Source organism: Tiliqua scincoides, chromosome 7 (genome assembly GCF_035046505.1).
Source record: "Tiliqua scincoides isolate rTilSci1 chromosome 7, rTilSci1.hap2, whole genome shotgun sequence".
NCBI lineage: Eukaryota > Metazoa > Chordata > Lepidosauria > Squamata > Scincidae > Tiliqua > Tiliqua scincoides.
Genome location: NC_089827.1, coordinates 12,743,418 through 12,763,315, shown reverse-complemented (window position 1 = coordinate 12,763,315; position 19,898 = coordinate 12,743,418). Strand labels below are relative to the sequence as shown.

Genomic DNA, 19,898 nt, shown 5'->3' with positions numbered 1-19,898 from the left:
TCACTCCACGTTTCCACCAGATAATGGCTAGTAAGTATTGTAGGAATGGGGAACAGTAACCCATCCTTCTGTGATGTCACACCTTTTAACAGGAATTTCTGTTTGGGAGAATGTAATATGTGCCTTAAACTGTAGAGAGAACCACAGCAGAAATATGCCCTGTAGCTCACATTTTCAGTGCTCCCTCCTGTTCAGACTTGCTTTCTGCCTTCCTCACCTTATCAGTGAAAACAGTTTTATCTGCTCCTGAACATGTTTGTGCAGTGTTCAGAATAATGGAGTGCCAAATTTCTGATTGCTTTAGTAATGCAAAATAAATTCATGGACCCTTCTGCACTTATGCAAAGGTATTTCTCTCTCTCTCTCTCTCTCTCTCTCTCTCTCTCTCTCTCTCTCTCTCATATGCTGCACCTTCTTTCTTCATGTTACCTTGCCATGGCAAAGGCAATACAGAATTGTTCAGCCTAGTCTTTTCCCCAAAACCCTCCTCATAACTAGAAAGCAAAGCATTACTGGACACTCAGGAGTGTGTTTGTACATATTTTCATAATAGTGTTTGACAGGCCTACAACTTTTCAAAGTGTATTGTATACAAACTAGGGCAGCAGTTCCCAAAGTTTACCGTACCATGACCCAATGATCCGTGCCATGTTTACCGATCCCAAGTTTACCCAATGATCCCAAGTTTACCATGCCATGACTCAAAGTCCCAGTGATCCTGGTGGTGCCAGGGGAGGTCCAAGAGGCGTCTTCCAGGTCGTGCCAGGCCGGTGACCCTCTCTGTTGGTCTCTGCAGGCCTCAGGATAGCCCATGGAAGCATCAAAAAGCCACTTCAGGTTTGCCTCCAAAAACTGGAACTAACCTCCAAAAACCAGAAGTCACTTCCAGACACTTCTGTGGCCTGTTCAGAGACCTACAGAGGCCAATAGAGTGGCTTGCCAGTCATGACCCACACTTTGGGAAACCCTGACCTATGGTGTATTTTTGTCTTTTATGCTGCTAGTCTGGGATAGATCATATGTAACTTGCCTTAAATGAGTCCTGAAAGTGTTTTAAGAAAGGATGTATTCCCCTAACAGCTGGCTGTAATTCCTGACTGAAGTTAACTTGGATCAAATTCACTTTCAAGAGAAGTGTACAGACTTGGTTTTGATCAGTGTAATTCTCTGAATTTCTGCCCCATTCCAGGTACTGCATCAGTCAGCCAAGTTTATGGACTGGGAGGGAATATTTTGATTAAAGTAATCAATCAAAGTACCTGGAACCACGTGACTCTATTTAAGCCATTTCTGCCCAACGCTGCATATACTCAACATAGACAAAATGTTTCCCCTGTGGGCTAGGCAGAAATGGAATAATGAAACCCTTTTTTAAATGTTTGGTTTGGCTTACTGGTTTAGGGGAGTCAGTGCAGTCTAGCTACCTCAGCCCTTACAGAGTTTGGCATTGAGAAGCTTGGATCGGCCAGCACCAGCCCACAGCTTGAAGTCAGGGTGGGAATGCCTGCCCCAGGGAATTGATGGTCATTTGCTGTCTTCCTAAAGTCAGCTACCCACATTTAAGGGGGAGGAGTTTCAAGTCTCTCTCATCACAGGTTCTTTCCTTCCTGTAATTGTTTTCAATAAAGTGGCCCAGTTTAACTCAATTATCGATCTATTGTGTATATTGGAGATGTGTAGGCAATATTTATTTATTTATTTATTTATTGAATTTGCAACCCATTTTTCTCCCTGAAAGGCACCCAAGGCGGCTCGCACTTAAAAAAAAATTGCACAAAATACATAAAACTGATAAAAATACAATAAAACTGTAAAATAGATAATAGGAACAATAAGGCCAACAGCAATAAAATTAGCAGTACAGAACAGTTATTAAAGAGCAGCCATCATGCCCTCTATCGGGCATCAAGGGCTTTCTGGAATAAAAAAGTCTTCCCTAAGGTTAGCAATGAAGAAGCTGTTCTCATCTCAAAGGGAAGCGAATTCCACAGTACAGGTACCACTCCTGAGAAGGTGGTAACCTCTGCCATCCCCCTAACCTCTTTTGATGACAGCACAAGCAACAGGGCCCTCTCTGATGACCAAAGAGAACGGTTTAGACTATATGGAAGAAGGCGGTCTCTCAAATACAGTGGTCCCAAGCTGTTTAGGGCTTTAAGGATCAAAACCAGCACCTTGAAATGGGCCCGGAAATGAACCAGCAGCTAGTGCAGCTACCAGAACAGGGGCTGACAGAGTCAAACTGCCGACTTCCAACAACCACACGAGCGGCCGTATTCTGCACTAGCTGCAACTTCTGGATTGTCTTCAAGGACAGCCCCATGTAGAGCGCATTACAGTAGTCTAATCTTGATGTCATCATGGCATGGACCACCGTGACCAGATCTGACTGAAGCAGATATGGCTGCAGCTGGTGCACCAACCGAAGCTGGGCAAAGGGGCTCCTGGCCCCAACCAACACCTGGGCCTCCAGAAGCTGCTGTGAGTCAATACAAACACTTGAAGTCTTCAGAGTAATCTGTTATATTCACCAAATTAAGATTTTCACATAGATTACATTAAGAATACTGTGTATGTGTCCTTTTTACAAGGATATGCTGAAAATCCTGCAAAAGACAGTGAAGTTGGCAATAGTTGTATCTGTTTGGCATAATAGCCTACACCTGTCAGATAACCATGGAGAAATAACAAAAGCAGAGCTTGGTTTGGTTTCAAGGAAAACCTCTTGAGATGCAAACAGAATAACACAGTTATAATAGTCAACACTGCCATTTTCAATGGTATCATTAGGGGATGTGGGGGTGCGGGCCACATGGGGGGGTGACACACTACTGGCCAAAATTTTTAAAATCTTGGTATTTTCAAATAATACCATATGTTATATCATTCGATATGTAATTTCATGCAGAATACAGTGAAACAAACCACGCTGAAATATCTCTGTTCTATCAAAGGCTGAAGCCAAAGTCCAGCTGGGAGGGACAATGGTGCACCACCATGGCCACCACCCGGGGCACTGCCCTGCCCACTGCATGGGAGGAAGTCCATCATGGGGGTGATGCACTGGTCTCTTGCACCAAGTGATGCAAATCCCAGTGACACCACTAGCTGATTTCCCATTGTTATAGTCTCTGCATGCATTTTTAATTGAAATAATGGTGGTCTTCATATGCAGACATATGTAATTACGTTTTCTGACTTTATATTAGGCTCAATTGGTAGTAATGAAAAATGCTGGAAAGAAGGTATCAATGCATCTGGTATCTATGCACTTCAAGCTGATTACTCACACCCAGCATAAATGAGACATTAATCTCTTGATCTTGCCTTCCCTATTCGCCATCACCATAGACGGGAATAATTGAAATATTCTGAGCTGCTGTGAAAAAACTTCTGCACATATGTCTGTCATTATATTTTGTGCCAAAGTGCATCTATCAGCAGAGCTAGCATTATAAATCTCTAACACAGTCATTTAATCAGGAGGCTTTTGGTTTGTCTTGCTTGGCCCAAATACAATAGAGTTGTTTGTGAAGAATGCAGGATAAACTTGAACTATTTTAGATCTGATTCAGGTACTTGGCAAGGTTTTAATAGCAACCTCAGTGCTGTCACCATTTTGGATTTTGAACACATTCTCAGTTCTTTTAAATTATACTTTAAATTTATCTGGGTCTGATCAGCACCTTGGTGAGAAGCCACCAGAACTTCTACATATGCTATCTTGAGTTACATACACACATTCAAGTAATAATGATAATTGGCCTTTGTCTACTACAGTGGTCCTCAAACTGGATGGCAATCCACCAGCCAGGGGAGCACTTGTCCCTGCTCCTTTAAGTGGTTAGGGGGGAAGGCAGCAATGCGATCCCCAGGACTGCGCGGCTGGGGATGGAAGGGTGTTTTTTTTTTTTTTAAACTTACCTGCAGCCAGCATTGCAATCCTAGATCCTCCCTGTACCTGCATAAGTCTTAAAAAAAAAAAAAAAAAAAAAGCACTTCTGGTTTTTGTGACAAAACTGGAAGTGCTCTTTTTCTTTTTTCTTATTTTAGATTTTTGGAGGCACAGGGAGCCCTGCGGAAGGCTCTCCAGACCTCCCAGGCACCCCAGGACTGCAGCACTGGTTATAGGTAGGTTAAAAACAAAAAAACCTCCCCCCCCCCAGCAACACGATCCCCAACTCCCACCCCTGCACACACTTACAGTGCTCCCAACTCCTTTATAGGAGTTTTGGAAGCACTAGTGTAGTGTTTTTTGAGTGTTCAAAGTGCTTCACATAAATAACTTTGATTTAATCCTTACAACCACCTTGTAAGGTATTATTATCTCCATATTGTAGCTATAAGCTGAGAGGGACTGTCTTCCCCAGGGTCAACTAGTAAATTAATGACATATGTGAGATTTAAGTTGGGCGAGTTTTGGTTCACAACTCACAGCCCAATTCACCAGGGCTGCAGCACTGATCTCTGGTGTGCTACCCTAGCAACAGCCAATGTGGAAGTACTGGAAAGGACTTTGTGGCAGCCGAGCAGAGGCAGGTGCTGTCATGGAGGTCAGTGTGGACTGGTGACCTTCCCACTAGTCAGAGAGGCACCAGGTGCCAATGGCAGTAAAGTCATTGCTGAGCAGGGTTGGAGGCATTCTGGGGTGGGAGGAGAAATGAGGAGATGGTGGGGGGCGGCAGACTAGGCCCAATAGGGGGCGGGGATTGCAGCAGGGGCAGTTGCTGGATCCTATCCCCCTCTTCCTGGCCCAGTCTGCAAACCTGGGGCTGCACATGCCTACACCAGCAATTTTGCTCGTGCAGGACCAAGTAGCCCCATAGCAGCTATTGGGGCTTTTCCCGGGGCAAGGGGACAAAAGTCCCCTTATCTAAGGGAGACTTCCTGCAGCATCATTGCCTACGCTGGATATACCAGAGGTTGTTTGGGTGCCATTGCATCTTGGCATGGGCAGTTCAGATAGGATCGAACTGTCAGTGTTTTAGCTCTTAGACTGTACTCACTCAAAAACTTGGCACAACTTGTGCTTCTGCAAGACACTTACTATGGCCTTACAAGATTGCTTGTGGTATGCAGAGCATAATTTCTGAAACTTTCTAAAATGGAATATACATCCAGATTCTAAAATGCTGATAAAAAAAATGAGGCTGGAATGTCTTGAAAATAATCAATTCCCATCTACCCAATTCCTTTATGAAAAAGTGACTCCAAGTATTATTATTATTATTATTATTATTATTATTATTATTATTATTATTAACAGTATTTATATACCGCTTTTCAACTAAAAGTTCACAAAGCGGTTTACAGAGAAAAATCAAATAAGTATCAGGACAATTCAGGAGTGACAGTGATAAGGAAAGACTGCAAACCTTCAGACTGATATGCTTGCTATAAATAGTCTTTGGGGGATTGGCAGCGGCCCCAGCCTGGCCCCAGGATAGCAGTGATGATGGTGCACCATTTGCACAAGCAGTACATGGATGGCGTTCAGTTGGCATTGCCAGGGCAAAACTTCTTTACCTACTTGGAATTTCTGCTTCAATGAAAGTGAATCCTTGTTTGTTGAAACAGTGAGGAGCTCTCTGGAACCATGGAAACAAGACCCCCAACTTCTGGCATTGTTCTACAGATGCATCCTAGCAGTCTTTTAAGGGTTAACTCAGTCAAGTAATAAAGTTTGGCAATAAGAGGAAGCCTGACTGAATGATAGAAAAGCATTCCTGGCATTTTGTAGCAGTGGGCACTCAACAGAAACATGGCTAATGATCCACTATAAAAGTATTTGCAGCTGTGGATTGACTTCTCTCCTTATACCAACATCCTTCACACAGCTTTTATTTGTTCATTTTTTTCCTCACTCTCCCCTGGCCACAAAACCAAGACACATCTGAATTATATTGTGTCAAATTCGCATGTCACTTAAAATTATGTATCTTTATTGATGTTCCCCCCCCACCCTGCATTGTCAGACAATGACCACAAGACTGTATAAAGGTTTGCCTGTAAAACATTCTGTTGAAGCAATCATAATTGAGCATGGGATTTCACATCTCTGGCAACAGTCTCTCAAAGCTTATTTAGAGTTGCCTGATTGACTTGCTGGGACTTCTCAGAATTTGTAACTTGAGGAATTAGGCTGTACCACCACTGAATTTTTAATAGAACATAATTGAACCCTATAATAGCAATTAGATATTTACCTTAAAAAAACAAAACACTTTCATGTCAATTATGGGTAACCTAATGACCTCTAGACTGCCTCTACAATGGTAAAACTGTTTTTAGAACAATGACTTAGGGCCAAATTCTATCCAATTTTCCAGTGCTGGTACAGCTGTGACAATGGGGCATGTGCTGCATCTTGTGGGGAAGGGGGGCAATCAGGGAGTCCTCCTCCAAGTTAGGGAACATTTGTTCCCTTTCCTCAAGGCTGTATTTCAACTGCACCTGCATTCGAAAGTTGGATAGAATTGGGCCCTTAATTGTGGACACACTGTAACAGAATTAAATACAGGTTGTGCCTTGTTAACCACTGATTTGGTATCCACTGTTTTGACTCACCACTGATATCAGGGTCCACCATTAAATGCCTTGTAGCAAGGGAAAAAAGCAACAAAATCCCATTTCCTACCTTCACACTGTTAAATAATTATAATTTCATTCCATTAGATTCCATTATTCACCCCATTTAATGGCTGAAATCAGTATAGCGTCTATACCAATGCATTCTGGGGGGACAATGGAGGAGCAAGAAACCTGGAAGTGAATCTTTGAAGCTATTTTCCCACTGATTTGGTATCCGCTGTTTTTTTAATCCACTGAGGGTTCTGGAATGGAACTCCAGTGGATAACGAGGCACGACCTGTATAATTCTCAGTATGTGTATCTGAAATTATCCGTAAACCATTGTTGAAATTCTCCATCTAGCGATTTTAATAGAAACATACCTTGAGACCCAAGCAATTTTTAAGGTTCTGTGTAGGTCCTGCAAGTTCATTACTCATCATGCAATATAGTTTTTTAATTTAGAAATTAAGGGTAAAGCCTCCAATACAAGGCCAGCCTTGCCATGAAGCAACCTGAAATGGTCATGTGGAATAGCACGCTTGCAGGACTGATAGATGGATAAGCCCACAGTCCATCTGTCTGCCACCCTTTCCAGCCCACCACGCCACCCACTGGGTGCCACAGTCCGGACTTGTTGAGAGCAAGTAACCGCAGTAGTGGCAGCCCCCTTCTTCTTCCTCCCCCTTCTTTCTTTCTGCTGCTAGAAGGAGAAGCAAAGTAAAAAAACTGCCAAGGCTCCAGATCACCTCTCCTCACTACTTGGTGCTTACAAAGATGAGATGACTGAGTTCCCAGCATTCCCTATTCCTCCTCGTTTCAAAGAAAATTGGTGCAGAGCAGGGAGGTTGCATGCTGTGCTCTTCATAAGTCAAGGGAAGTGCAGATGGGTCACACCTGCTTGTTTGGCCGGCCTCCCTCCCAGTGCTTCTATGTGAGCAATCAATTGTGTGCACAGACTTATTACTTAACTCAGGGCCCAATCCTATCCAATTTTCCAGCACTGGTGTAGCCGCAATGCAGCCCCAAGGTAAGGGAACAAATGTTCCCATACCTTGAGGAGGTCTCTGTGATTGCCTCCCCAACAAGGAAGCAGTGCATACCCCATAGGCATAGCAGCACCTACACTGGAAAATTGAATAGGATTGGGCCCTCAGTGGTTTCCAAAATTTTTAAACTAGCAGCTCCCTTGACCTACTGGGCCATTGGCCGCAGCTCCCGATTAGGTCTATAATCCTATACGTTGTATAGGGTGGCAGGTTTTTTCTAAGGATTCCATGGCTCCCCTGGGTGGTATTCTGAAACTCCCCTGGGAGCCACAGATCATAATTTGGGAACCACTGACTTAATTAATGGCTTATGATTCAGGCTTAACTAACGGCTTATGATTCTGGGCAATGTGCCATCCTGCTCCCGTGATACAAGGAGGCACATTCCTGCAAAGCTGAGCACTATGTGAAACAGCACTCTAGGAGGCACTGTGGTGGATAAGGTAAGAAATTGGCATTGATTGGTCTATGCTAATTAGAATTCATTTCATCCATTGGCTGCAGTAGCTGTCAGTCGCTGTAGTGCTGTAACAAAATAGTGCTAAAGAAAGCAGTGTTTTGGGAGGTATTACCATATACCTGGGGAATCCTCCATACAAGAATGACTCCCTTATTTTTGAGTGGCCTCATTTTGGTGCCAAACCGATGGGCATTCACCACTTAAGTTCAATATTAAGGTGAGTAATAATGATTTTTTTCAAGAAGTTTTGAAGGCTTTGTCTTTCAGAACATTATGGAACTAGTCATGTTTGTGCTGGTTCATAGTGTATAACTATGTATAACTAACAGTTCTGTATTAGTTATAGCTTATATAACTAATGGCTTTGAAGTGTTACACTGTATCAGATTGATCAATTATTGCACAAAGTGAGATCTGGGTAATAATGAATTTTAAATTAATTGTCTCTTGATATGTAATTTTTCTTTTTCAGATAGTGATTTCTCGTTCAGAACGCACAGTACCACATGTGAATTTCCATCTAGATTTCAGTCCAGTTTCTCCAGAAGTTTTGATTGAAAATTCACAAGGCAATGATAGTTATGTGTTGGCAGTCACTGGGAACAGGGTAAATATTTGATAATCCTTTGTACTGCTTGATAATATGCACTTAGAGGCCATTTTATGTAAAGATTGCTGCAGTTACTGATGGTTTTCCAGCTTTTCAGTTGTGTAAGGTGCCTATTACCTGTATTATTTTTTCATTCTCACAGAAGATCTGTGAAGATAAGCAATTCATTGACCAATGTCACAGTTGAGGAGCTGAGCTTCAAAGGTGGGGCTTATCTATGGTGACCCAGCAAGTTTATGAGGCTGAACTGGGATTTAAACCCCACCCCTTTATGTACAAGTCTCAGGGCATTTTCGCAAGCAATGCAAAGCATGCTTTGCATTCTGGAGCATTGTAAAGTGGAAGAGGCCCACTCATAAATGGGCAGTGTCACTCAGGTGCATTTCTTGTACAGGTGTGCCTCAGCATCCACGGGGGTTCCATTCTCAGAAGTTCTGTGGATGCCAAAACCTGCAGATAAACAAATCCATGGGTGAGGAGGTCTGGTCTAGAGGGCAGGGGGTCTTGTCTAGAGGGTTGAGCCTCCATTTGCCTGAAGATAACTTCCACAAGGTCGCCAGTTCGAGGCCACTGGCACCGTGCGACCTTGAAGCAGCTGACAAGCTGAGCTGAGTTATTCCATCTGCTCTGAGTGTGGAAGGATGGAGGCCAGAATGTGAAACCAGATCAGAGTGAAATATCTGAATGTTGTGGTTCTTGAAAGATAGAACCTTCTTTCAATTGTAAAAATCCCTACGGGGATTTAGATAGCGTGCCTATGTAAACCGCCTTGAATAAAGTCTTGAATAAAGATCAAGAAAGGCGGTATATAAATACCTGTATTATGATGATGATGATGATGATGATGAGGGCATGCCAGCCCTCTGAATGTGACTGGAGCTCAGCTCCAGCCACATCTGGACGGTGTTCTGAGGCCCAGGGAGGCCTCCCCAGGCAACGGAAGGCCTGATAAGGCCTCCAGAAAACTTTTAAAAAGCATTTACAGTTTTTCTGGAAGGGAAGCCATGTACAAAGAGGCCGTGTGCAGCTCCAGTCATGTTCAGAGGGTATAGGTCAGGCCTCAACACAGGTTGTAGGACCCGGATTGAGTCAAATCCACAGATGAAAAATCTGTGAATTACATGGTCCAACCTGTATTTGAAATACAGAAGTGGAAATGCAAAATACTGACCAAAGGGGGTCACTTGAGAAAATGGACTAAACCTTGATACACAGGTCCAGTGACTATTCCATGCTGGTTCACATAATTTGATGCACTGTATGAAGTTTTAATAACTTCCTTTCACAATATTTCCAGGCTCCTGTGTGTGTATTATTTGTTTTCTTAAATGTGTTTTGCTGTAACAAAGGAAGCAAGTAAATGAATATTGAGAATTGTTTGAATATAGGAACTGTGATACAAACCAGCAAAAAAAGAGGAAATGCAAATATAGGGCTTACACCTTTTCTTTCTTTTTTCTTCAATGCAAGCTGTTGTGAATAAAAATGCACAATGAGTTGAGGAAAATAATGGTGTTTAGAATTTCCTGGCTTTTGTTGATTTGTATTGGCCTTAATGCCATTTAAGCATAGGCTAGGCTCAGAAAGGGAGTTGAAAGATACTGTAGTAATTTGTAGTTCTTATTGGTTGTATTACCCCATTCTTTTCATATAACCTTTCTGTTTGGGATAATTGGGGTCAGTTCCATTTAATTGATATCTGTGAATGTAGCATTTCTCCTTTCATAGAGGGGAAATAACTAGAGGCAAAGTTTGCCACCATCAGTCATGTAAAATCAGATTGGAGACTGACTTGTTTAATCAAAATTATGATACCTGAATTTTTTTTTCAGAAGTTATTGATTCAAGATTTTTTCTTTAAACCAGCTTCAGTTTGCAAATGAATAAAATATGGAGTGTGTTAACCCCACTCTCTTGCTTACTCTCAGGCAGTTTGTTGCATCTATCCAACCCGCGGCCAGTCTCTGATCCCCTGAGAGCTTCTGGCACAGTTGACCAAACACAACCAGAGTTGTGTTTGTGGGGTGGGGGAATGGGGGTCCATTTAAGTGTGTGTGCTTTATTTCTTGGGCTGTGTTAGTGCTTGGAGAAATCCTGGACATTTGAGCCCATTCATTCATTCATTTTAGTCATTCCATCTCTAATGTATTTATTTAAATTTTATATTTAATTTTGTTTCCGGCCCTCGACACTGTGCAAAATATTTGATTTGGCTGAAAAGTTGGGAGACCCTTGCCCTAGACCATCCTGCAATTCAACCACCTTTGTTTACTTTTCACTGTTTGCATGATCAGTTAATTTGGGAATGAAAGAAAAATGAGTAAACATTTTACAGAGTTAAAGTCTCTTTTTAATGAACTTTTAAACTCTGGACCAGATTTGATTATATGCTTAGACACTGTGTGTGGAGGAGAGGAAGAGTATGCCTTCTTTCCTCACTCACTGTAGAACTCTTAATTGAAAAACTGATCTTGGCAGAATCAACCAGAAACAATTTCCACATAGTTCCTACTAAGACTGGGATTCTGGCTATTGCACAGCTCTCATTCAGTTAATTGAACCTTGCTTTGGAAAACCTCCTGGTGGATTGTGCTTTCTGACTGTTCTGCAGAATATGAGCTTTCAGGTATTTGTGAAGTTATATCAATGAGAGACAAAACTTCAGCTTTTTGTGTTGGCTTGAATGCATGTTGGCTTGGGAAGGATCGTAAGTCAGTGCTAGAGCTTTGTTTGCAGAAGGACCCAGGGATAATATCTGGTATGTTCAGGTAGGGTTGGAGAAGACATTGTCTAAAATCCTGAAGAGCCTTCACAACAGGATACAAAGAAACCAGTCACAAATGTCCATAGATAGCAGTGTCAAGGACGCATTTGACCGGGATACAATCTTCGAGGGTGCAAATACTTTAGTATTTAGTTTTTTAAACTAAAAATAGTTAACTTTTAATTAACTTTAATTAGTTAATTGTTTTAATTAACTAAAACATTACAATTTAGTTTACTTTGTTCTTATGTACTAGCATTTCTGACATGTCTAAATTGTCTGCTAACCAGCACACTTTTGAGATGATGGTCATGTAACTTCCTTATAATTAGATAACCAAGATCCCACTAAGTGGACCCGGTTGTTCTCACTTCAGTACCTGTAGTCAATGTCTTCTGTCGCCTTCCTTCATGAACTGCGGCTGGTGTAGCAATCGGTGTGTGCGATCCTGGGAATGTAGCATAGGAGAGTGGACGCAGGAGACATGCTTACCCAGAATCTCTCAGGTAAACTTCTTTTAATTTTTATTGCATGAAATGAAATGTACTGTTTTCAAATATGGTGTTAATTAAGCTGGTGCAGACATATCTTAATTTCCTGCTTGGATGTCTATTGGATGAGGAGCAGTTCCTTGCCAGCCATGCCTGTGTAGGGTTGGAGTGGACCAGAATAAATGTCAGCTACGCATACATAGTCAACATGTACGTGGGTTCAGCCGCTTCTGTCTTGTGGGAGAATGGTGTAGGAGATATTGTCACAGCTTTCCCAGTGTTCCTTCTTGTCTGACCCTGAGTCGTGGGCCAAATGAAGTCCAATGACATGGTAGAATAGATCAACGGTCTCCGAACTGGAGACTGCTATGCAGCTGAAAAGCCTCCCAGTCCCGGCCAGTGTTTATGGTTCCACCGCGCTGCTGCTGCTGCTGCTCCTGGCACCCAATCTTGGCGCACAGATACTTTAGACAGTTGTATCTATTACCCATCATCTCAGCTTTGCAACAGGATGTCTAGGCAGATGTGACTGCCCAGAGTGTCCCTGTGTCTAATTCAGATGCTAGGGGCAGCAGCACAGCAGAACCATAAGCACTGCTCACATGGGAAGGCTATCTCCAAAAGCCAGATCTGGCCCATGGATTGTTGTTTGGAGAGCCTTGGAATAGGTTTTAACACTATACAATATAGGTGAAGGTACCATTTTAATCTTCGTATGTGTTTAAAAAATTGGCAGTTTTAAAAACTAAAACCTAATGCACCTGGGAAAGAGGTTCCCCCCCCCCAATTCACTTCTTGTGACCTTACATTGAGGGTTGTTTGTGTTTCTAGGGAAGCACTAAAAATGTGAGTCTCTCCTGCAACTGAAGAGGTACAATCCATTCTACAACCTCTCAGCTCTACAACTACATTCCCACCTTGGCCCAAACCAGGCTGGAGAATCCATCTTAACACAAAGTCTGCAAAAAGGCTCTGTAAGGCTTTGCCTTGGCTATAACTCTGTGAAACTGACTAAGGGCTGACAAGTGTTCTTCCAGACTTTTTCTTGAGTCTTGCTGCCAAGGTAAAAGGGTCAAGACAAGACCATGTGCCAGATTCTGATTTTCATTCATAGGAGGGAGTGCTGATATAACTAAGGCACAGTCAGAAATATGGGAAGAAGTTAGGGATGCACAATACAAAACAGTTCCTAAACTGTTTGCCTAGCAATATTGGACTCTCAAGGAGGCATGCACATAAATCCTTCTCATTTTAGAATTCTCATCATGAAGTGACTTGCTTGTTCTTTGTTACAAGATTAACAGTATAAAGCAACTTTCTTTTCTATATTGTGGGAGTATAAAATAGAAGACTTAAAAAAAACAAAACACCACCGATGGTACCAATGGGAGTAAAATGCAGCTCTTTGGCTCACTGTGGCACTTTTCCCCATGGCAGCTCTATAACAGAGCTGTCAATACTGGAGACATGTTTCAGTCATGTATCATTAAAAAATGCCTCCCTCTTCTTTATTGTTTCCCAGTAAGTAAAGGCAGAGGCTATGAATTGGCCTTTGGGAAAGAGGATATTTGAAAGCTGTTTTCAGCTAGAAAAAAATTCATAAACGTAAAATGCAAGCAAGAGTTAAAGTTACACAAATGAGTCAAGAACTCAGTAGTCCATTACTGTTTTCAGTTAGCTATGGTTATTCCAAGATTTGTACAGGCCGCTCCTGCGTTTAACCAAATTGTTTTGCATTAAGTGTGACATAATTATGAAGGTCTCGTTTTACAGAGTTGCTAGGGCGCTTAAACCCCCACCACACACACACACACACACACTTGTGTTTATATGCCAGTGCTACTGCTGTCATAGTGGTGTTTAGATGGCTAAGTTACAAAAAAGGGACCTGGAAATGACCAAACGTTTTTCTTTTTTTGTTTTGTTTTAAAGTGGAATTTAAAATAGTATCCACATTAAAACTGGTGAAGAAAGTACATCCAATTCATAAACCCGTTTTAAGCAATACTGAAGTAGAACAGGAAAAACAAACATTGACAAGATACAACAGGACAGCAGGGAAATATATTGCAATGGATTGCAATGAAGTTGTGAATTCAGAAATGATCAGGGAACAATTTTTTCACTGTCTTATACCCTTTAGGGCCCAATCTTATCCAGGTTTCAAGCTCTGAAACAGCTAAAATGCAGCCCTGAGGTAAGGGAACAAATGTTTCCTTACCTGGAGGTGGCCTAAGTGACTATCCACAGGATGCAGTGCATGGCTCATTGACCTGGCTGCATCAGCATTGGAAAGTTGGATAGGATTGGGCCCTTAGTTATATACAGATACACAGCATGAAGGGAAATCTATTTTATCTGAAAGGGAGCATTTACATTCACTTTGCACAAGTGCACCCAGCTAAGTGGAGCTGAAGGCAAGGTCCTAAATAACTTTTGAATTATGAAGTCTGATTCATCGTTCTATCAGGCCTCTCTGAGTTGCTCATGGAGTGTAAAAATGCCTTAGAGTGAATGTAAATCATATTTAAAATTGCATTAAGAGCGCTTTATCCCTGCTATGGTAAGGAGAAGAGGCCTTTGTGCGGCTGACAAATCAGATTGTGACAAGTTTGCAAGGTTAGCATGAAATTGTTCAAAACTACCTTGTTTTGCATAGGTTGTATACAACCTTTGTTCTTGATGGCAGAATGTAGATATTTGTTATATCTGTATTTGTTATTTCTATATCTTTATTTTCATCTACATGGAATGACTTTAAGGTCTGTGTTAAATGGTGCGCAAGCCTCACCTCCATCAAATGTTTTTGAGTACAGTAATTTTATTGTAAGTATTTTTAGTCAAATCCACTGAGCCCAACTTTCTTATACTCACTGAGGGTTAATTCTGTGCAAGGGTAGTGAGTGAAAATAAATTATTTCACAGAGTGCAGTTGGATTGATTTAAAGCCTGTGTTCATATGCTAGATATATTCTTTTTTTAAAAAAAAATGCAATAAATATTATTCTCTGGGGTTGATAAATGGTGAAATATCCTAGTAGCTTGTGCTGCAAAGTTGTGCTGCATCTGGAAGGAAGAAAAATAATGCAACAGAGCACCTAAATCCTTTGTGCTTGCTAGGCGCAAAGGCAGATTTCACGCTTTCTTGGACCATGACGGTTGGCATTACTACTAAAAATAAAAAAGTAGATTATTCATCTCTGGTCTTATTTCTTTAAACCCATGCACATTAAATCTAGCAGTGTTTCTTTCTTACCTCGTGGTCTTAACAAACAGAAGATAACCTGTTTTCTGTGACATTTGGAGTGAAATCTGAAAATCCTTTCATATAAAAAATGGTTTTTAGAGGAACAGAGTGATTAAAATATGTTAAATGATATTATGGTACTGAAGCTGAACAGGAAGAAGTAGTTGCGGAGCTTGTACTGAGTCATGGCTAATGCTTCCTGTGCCTTTAGAATACTTTTCCAGCATCTTATAGTGTGTTATGGCAACTTCAGCAATGGCAGCTATGGTTTTTAATTCCATGCTGACTTTCAGCTGCAGGACCCTGGGCTAAGGCAATTGTGCAGAAGTTTTATTTCTGTCCTGTGTCATGCGTTTGTCAGCACAAGACCACTTCAACCATAACAGTGCAACTAAAATCTTCATGGACTTCTTTAAAAACTGTGGTCACCATTGTTGAAGTAGCCCTGTGACTGAAACTTTAGCCTGTAGGAAAAATGCAGGAAATGATTTTTCCATCTTGGAGCCACAGAAAATGAAAATGTGAGCAAAATCTGTGTTTTGTTTCTTTTGCTTTAAATCCCCCCTTCCTTGAAGCTTTTTGTCAGCCTTCATGCTCCCAGCTGTAGTGGCAGGTCCCCATAGTATTCTCACAGTCAGATCTGTTTCTCTCCAAACATTTGTTCAAAGCAAACACAAACTGTCAAAACATCCGGATTTTCACCCATCTCCATTCAGGCACACAGCATGCATATGGCATACTTCACTTATTGAGGCATTTTGGAATAAAACTAATTCACCCTAGTAAATTCCATTTTATTCCTGTTTGTCATTCAGCAGCTATGCATGTTTGGCTCAAGATCCCTATTGAAAATCCTTGCCATTATTACTGATGCTAGTGGAAAAAATGGTACAATTATTGGCTGAGATGAGAATCAGTGCAAAAAGCAGGCTGGGAAACTTGGATGAATATTGCCAGGGAGATAATTTAGGAATGGAATTTTTTTTTAAAAGCTGCTTCTGTTGTGGAGTTCAGGTAATTTTTTTTAAAGTTGAATGAACGCACACACATGTAGTTGTGGCTTCTTAATACACTCTATAGTATACACTCTTATAGTTTGGGCTTCTTAATACACTCTAAAGTTATTTTTATATTTTTGTTCTGATTTTGCAGACTATACCATCCTTAGAGCTTTCTAAAGTTTTTTTGTAATTCAACATTTCATATCTGTCCCTTGCCTGACTGTGCAGTTCTCTGTTACATGGTACTAGATAAACAAAAACCTCTTTTGCCCTCTTTCCCCACCCTAGATGGGAGAGGGCTTCTCAAAATTCTTATAGTGTGCAGTTCTGTCTCACGAAATAAACTTCCCAATCATTCATATATGTCACTGTTAGAAGAAAACAGCTGCTTACATGTAACCTTGTTCTTCAGAAGTGGTCCATGCACTCACATGGGTTCTTAAAAAAGACCACACTTTGGTGTCAACTGATTTTGAACTGAGAAGAGCAAAGGCTCTCATTTGTATATCCTATGCCAGGGGAGGCCAAACTTGCTTAATGTTAGAGCCACATATGACAAAATTCAGGTGCTTGACAGCCACAAGACATGAACAAATGTTATTTCTTTAATGCCTGACTCAAATCTAGCATTTAAAATTAGCATTTAAATTCTTAAATAGATTTACTCACCATGAACATTAAATTTAGGCTTTAATCCAGTGGACTCGCAGTTGATACCCACTAAATAATTATAAAGTTTGAAAATTGTTTTATTTATCTTTTATATTAATTGTAATGCAAAAAGGAGCATAGCCAAAACATTTCCGTGAACTGCGCATTATATGTGAAAGAGCTGCATGTGGCTTACGAGCCTGGTTCAACCACCTGTCCTATACACACACGGCCCACAATGCCTTGCCACAATTGCTACCAGACTAATGGTTGGCAACCTTCAATTTCGAAAGACTATGATATAAGCCTACAGCACCCGGTATTCCCAGGCGGTCTCCCATCCAAGTACTATCCAGGCCTAACCCTGCTTAGCTTCCAAGATCAGATGAGATTGGACATGTGCAGAGTAACAGTTGCTGCCAGGCTAGACTGGGGTAAAGATGTCGCCATGATATCGAGTGCATCTTTTGAAAGGGGTTTCTGCCAAGTGGTCTGCCACCTGTGTGTGCCATACATAGATATAGACCAAAGGTGCCTAAGTCGTTTCATACAGTGGGCAGAATAGCATTAATGGTGCCTGCTGAAGGCCAGAAGTGTTCAGCATGAAGCAGATAATGACCAGAAATAAGTATTTTGTTCTCACTTAGGAAGAAAATGATAGAAGAGAAAATATCCAAATCTTGATCATATTTTCAAGTTATAAGACAGCCCGGTTATTGCGTGGGCCACCATTTCAGCAGTGCTAATTTTGCAGAGGCGTCACTTTGCAGCTCAGCAGCTGGACAGTCAGAAAAGGTCCTCAGGAAGGACAGTCCATGCAAGGATTGGGCTCTCCCAGTACATTGACAGCATCTCCCCCTCTCGTCCCTCTTGGCTGGACCATTCACCTGTAGCAGTCATTGCCTTCTGAGGCCGCCTCCTGTCTCTCTCTTCCAGAGCTTCAGCAGAAGTGGCGCTGCTAAAAGGGTGGTGTAGCAGAGTCCAGTTATTATGTGGGCTTGATAAAGAGCTTCTGCAAGCTGATGTGTTCTGTGGGCCCTATGTTTGGCACCCCTCGTATAGATCGCACGTTGCTTAGTGTTCAGAATTGATTCTGAGAAATTAAACAGCCATAAGGGGAAAAATTCCTGTCTGCAACATTTGAATAACGCAAAACACTGAAGGAATGTAACAGCGTGTTGCAAAATGGTCCTGGAAGATATTTCAGATGCTTCTTTCATCTTTGTTGCAGAAGCAATACCATCACTATTATATAGTTTAATTTGTGCAGCATGCTCACAATACTTTTCCCTTGGCATTTCATTTCTTAAGCACATTCAATATAAAGCTAAGTGTATGGAGCTTAAAAGAAATGTGCTAGACATATTGGACGTTTAGAAATGGTTTTAGAAATGGGTTATGTCAGAATGCCAGATGCAAGGGAAGGCACCAGGATGAGGTCTCTTGTTATCTGATGTGCTCCCTGGGGCATTTGGTGGGCCGCTGTGAGATACAGGAAGCTGGACTAGATGGGCCTATAGCCTGATCCAGTGGGGCTGTTCTTATGTTCTTAAACTACAATTCCCAGGAGGCCTTGCAGGTCTTCTTGTTGTCTGGTGTGCTCCCTGGGGCATTTGGTGGGCCGCTGTGAGATACAGGAAGCTGGACTAGATGGGCCTATGGCCTGATCCAGTGGGGCTGTTCTTATGTTCTTAACTACAATTCCCAGGAAGCCTTGCAGGTCTCTTGTTGTCTGGTGTGCTCCCTGGGGCATTTGGTGGGCTGCTGTGAGATACAGGAAGCTGGACTAGATGGGCCTCTGGCCTGATCCAGTGGGGCTGTTCTTATGTTCTTAAACTACAATTCCCAGGAGGCCTTGCAGGTCTTCTTGTTGTCTGGTGTACTCCCTGGGGCATTTGGTGGGCTGCTGTGAGATACAGGAAGCTGGACTAGATGGGCCTCTGGCCTGATCCAGTGGGGCTGTTCTTATGTTCTTATGACGTTCAAAGAGCACCGTAACCAGAGTTAATGATTTTACTAGAATCATTCCTTTCAGTTGCTACCTGAAGACGCTTGATGAAAGGCACAATTCTACTGCTTATGAAGAATAAAATAACTGACACTGTAAAACAAATGGCTCCAAACTACAGCTCGCGGGCTGGATCCGGTGCAAAAAAAACCCCTCCCTGTCCTGCATGGCGCTTTCTTTTCCACATGGCAGCCTTGTATCTTTCTCCAGTCTCCCTAGAATCTTGCACTGGGCATCCACTTTTGCTGTCAGTTGCCCCAGCAGGCTCTGTAACCAGATTTTTGAGCAGACGCAGCTGCCCTGCGTGAGGTTCTTGGGAGATCAGAGGGAACGATATGAGGCTGCCACGTTGAACAGTAAGCGCTGCACAGGACAGGGAGGGGTTTTTTTGGTTACGCAGCAGTCGCGCGGTTTGGAGACTGCCACTGTAAAATTAAGATTTCCTGAAGTGATTTCATCACAGGCATATGTTACGCCTCTCATTCTCTGGCCAAGGCTTGAATATTTGCAGATTTGATGATGGGCAGCCCAGTCCTGAGCTGCCTACTGCGCGAGGCTGCAGCAGTGCTGAAAATAGCTGCTGCCGCATCCTGTGTACTCTAGGCAGCCACCGGCAGCTCCTCCGGAGAAGGGGATGAAAGTCCCCTTCCCCCTGGTAAAGCAAGTAGCTCCGCAATGGGGCTACTTTATTCTACCCAAAGGTCAGTGTAGAATCAAGAACCTCTGTGTTGGGTGGCCAGTCCAACACAGAGGCTTTGGATCCAGTGGAGCTTTGTCACTGGTCCTGCCTTCCTCCTACTCCGCTCCCTCCCCCTGGAACGCCTCCTCCCCGCCTCCACCTACCTCTCCGCTTCTTGGCAGTCTGTGTGACCACCAAGCGGCGTGCAAAATTTAGGATTGGGCCCCAAATTAATGCTTTTCTTAAGCCCTTAAACATTGTCAGATTTTTATTGACAGTGCCTTGCTGAATACCCTTTGCTGAATTTTTGTACTACTTCTATAGTATTCACACTTTTTTCCCCCCACCATTGTTATACTTTACAACAC

At 42.2% G+C, this 19,898-nt stretch overlaps 1 protein-coding gene and 1 pseudogene across 2 annotated transcripts in view; one reads left to right on the top strand and one right to left on the bottom strand.

Moving 5' to 3' along the window:
* Positions 1–19,898, top strand: part of MET (MET proto-oncogene, receptor tyrosine kinase) — a 126,829-nt gene that overhangs the window by 66,616 nt on the left and 40,315 nt on the right. For both annotated transcript variants that reach the window (XM_066633804.1, XM_066633805.1), the window contains 2 exons: positions 8,552–8,686; positions 11,786–11,959. In XM_066633804.1, the coding sequence (XP_066489901.1) occupies positions 8,552–8,686; positions 11,786–11,959 (309 nt within the window). The remainder of the gene's footprint in view (positions 1–8,551; positions 8,687–11,785; positions 11,960–19,898) is intronic.
* LOC136657927 (5S ribosomal RNA) lies at positions 17,148–17,268 on the bottom strand (annotated as a pseudogene).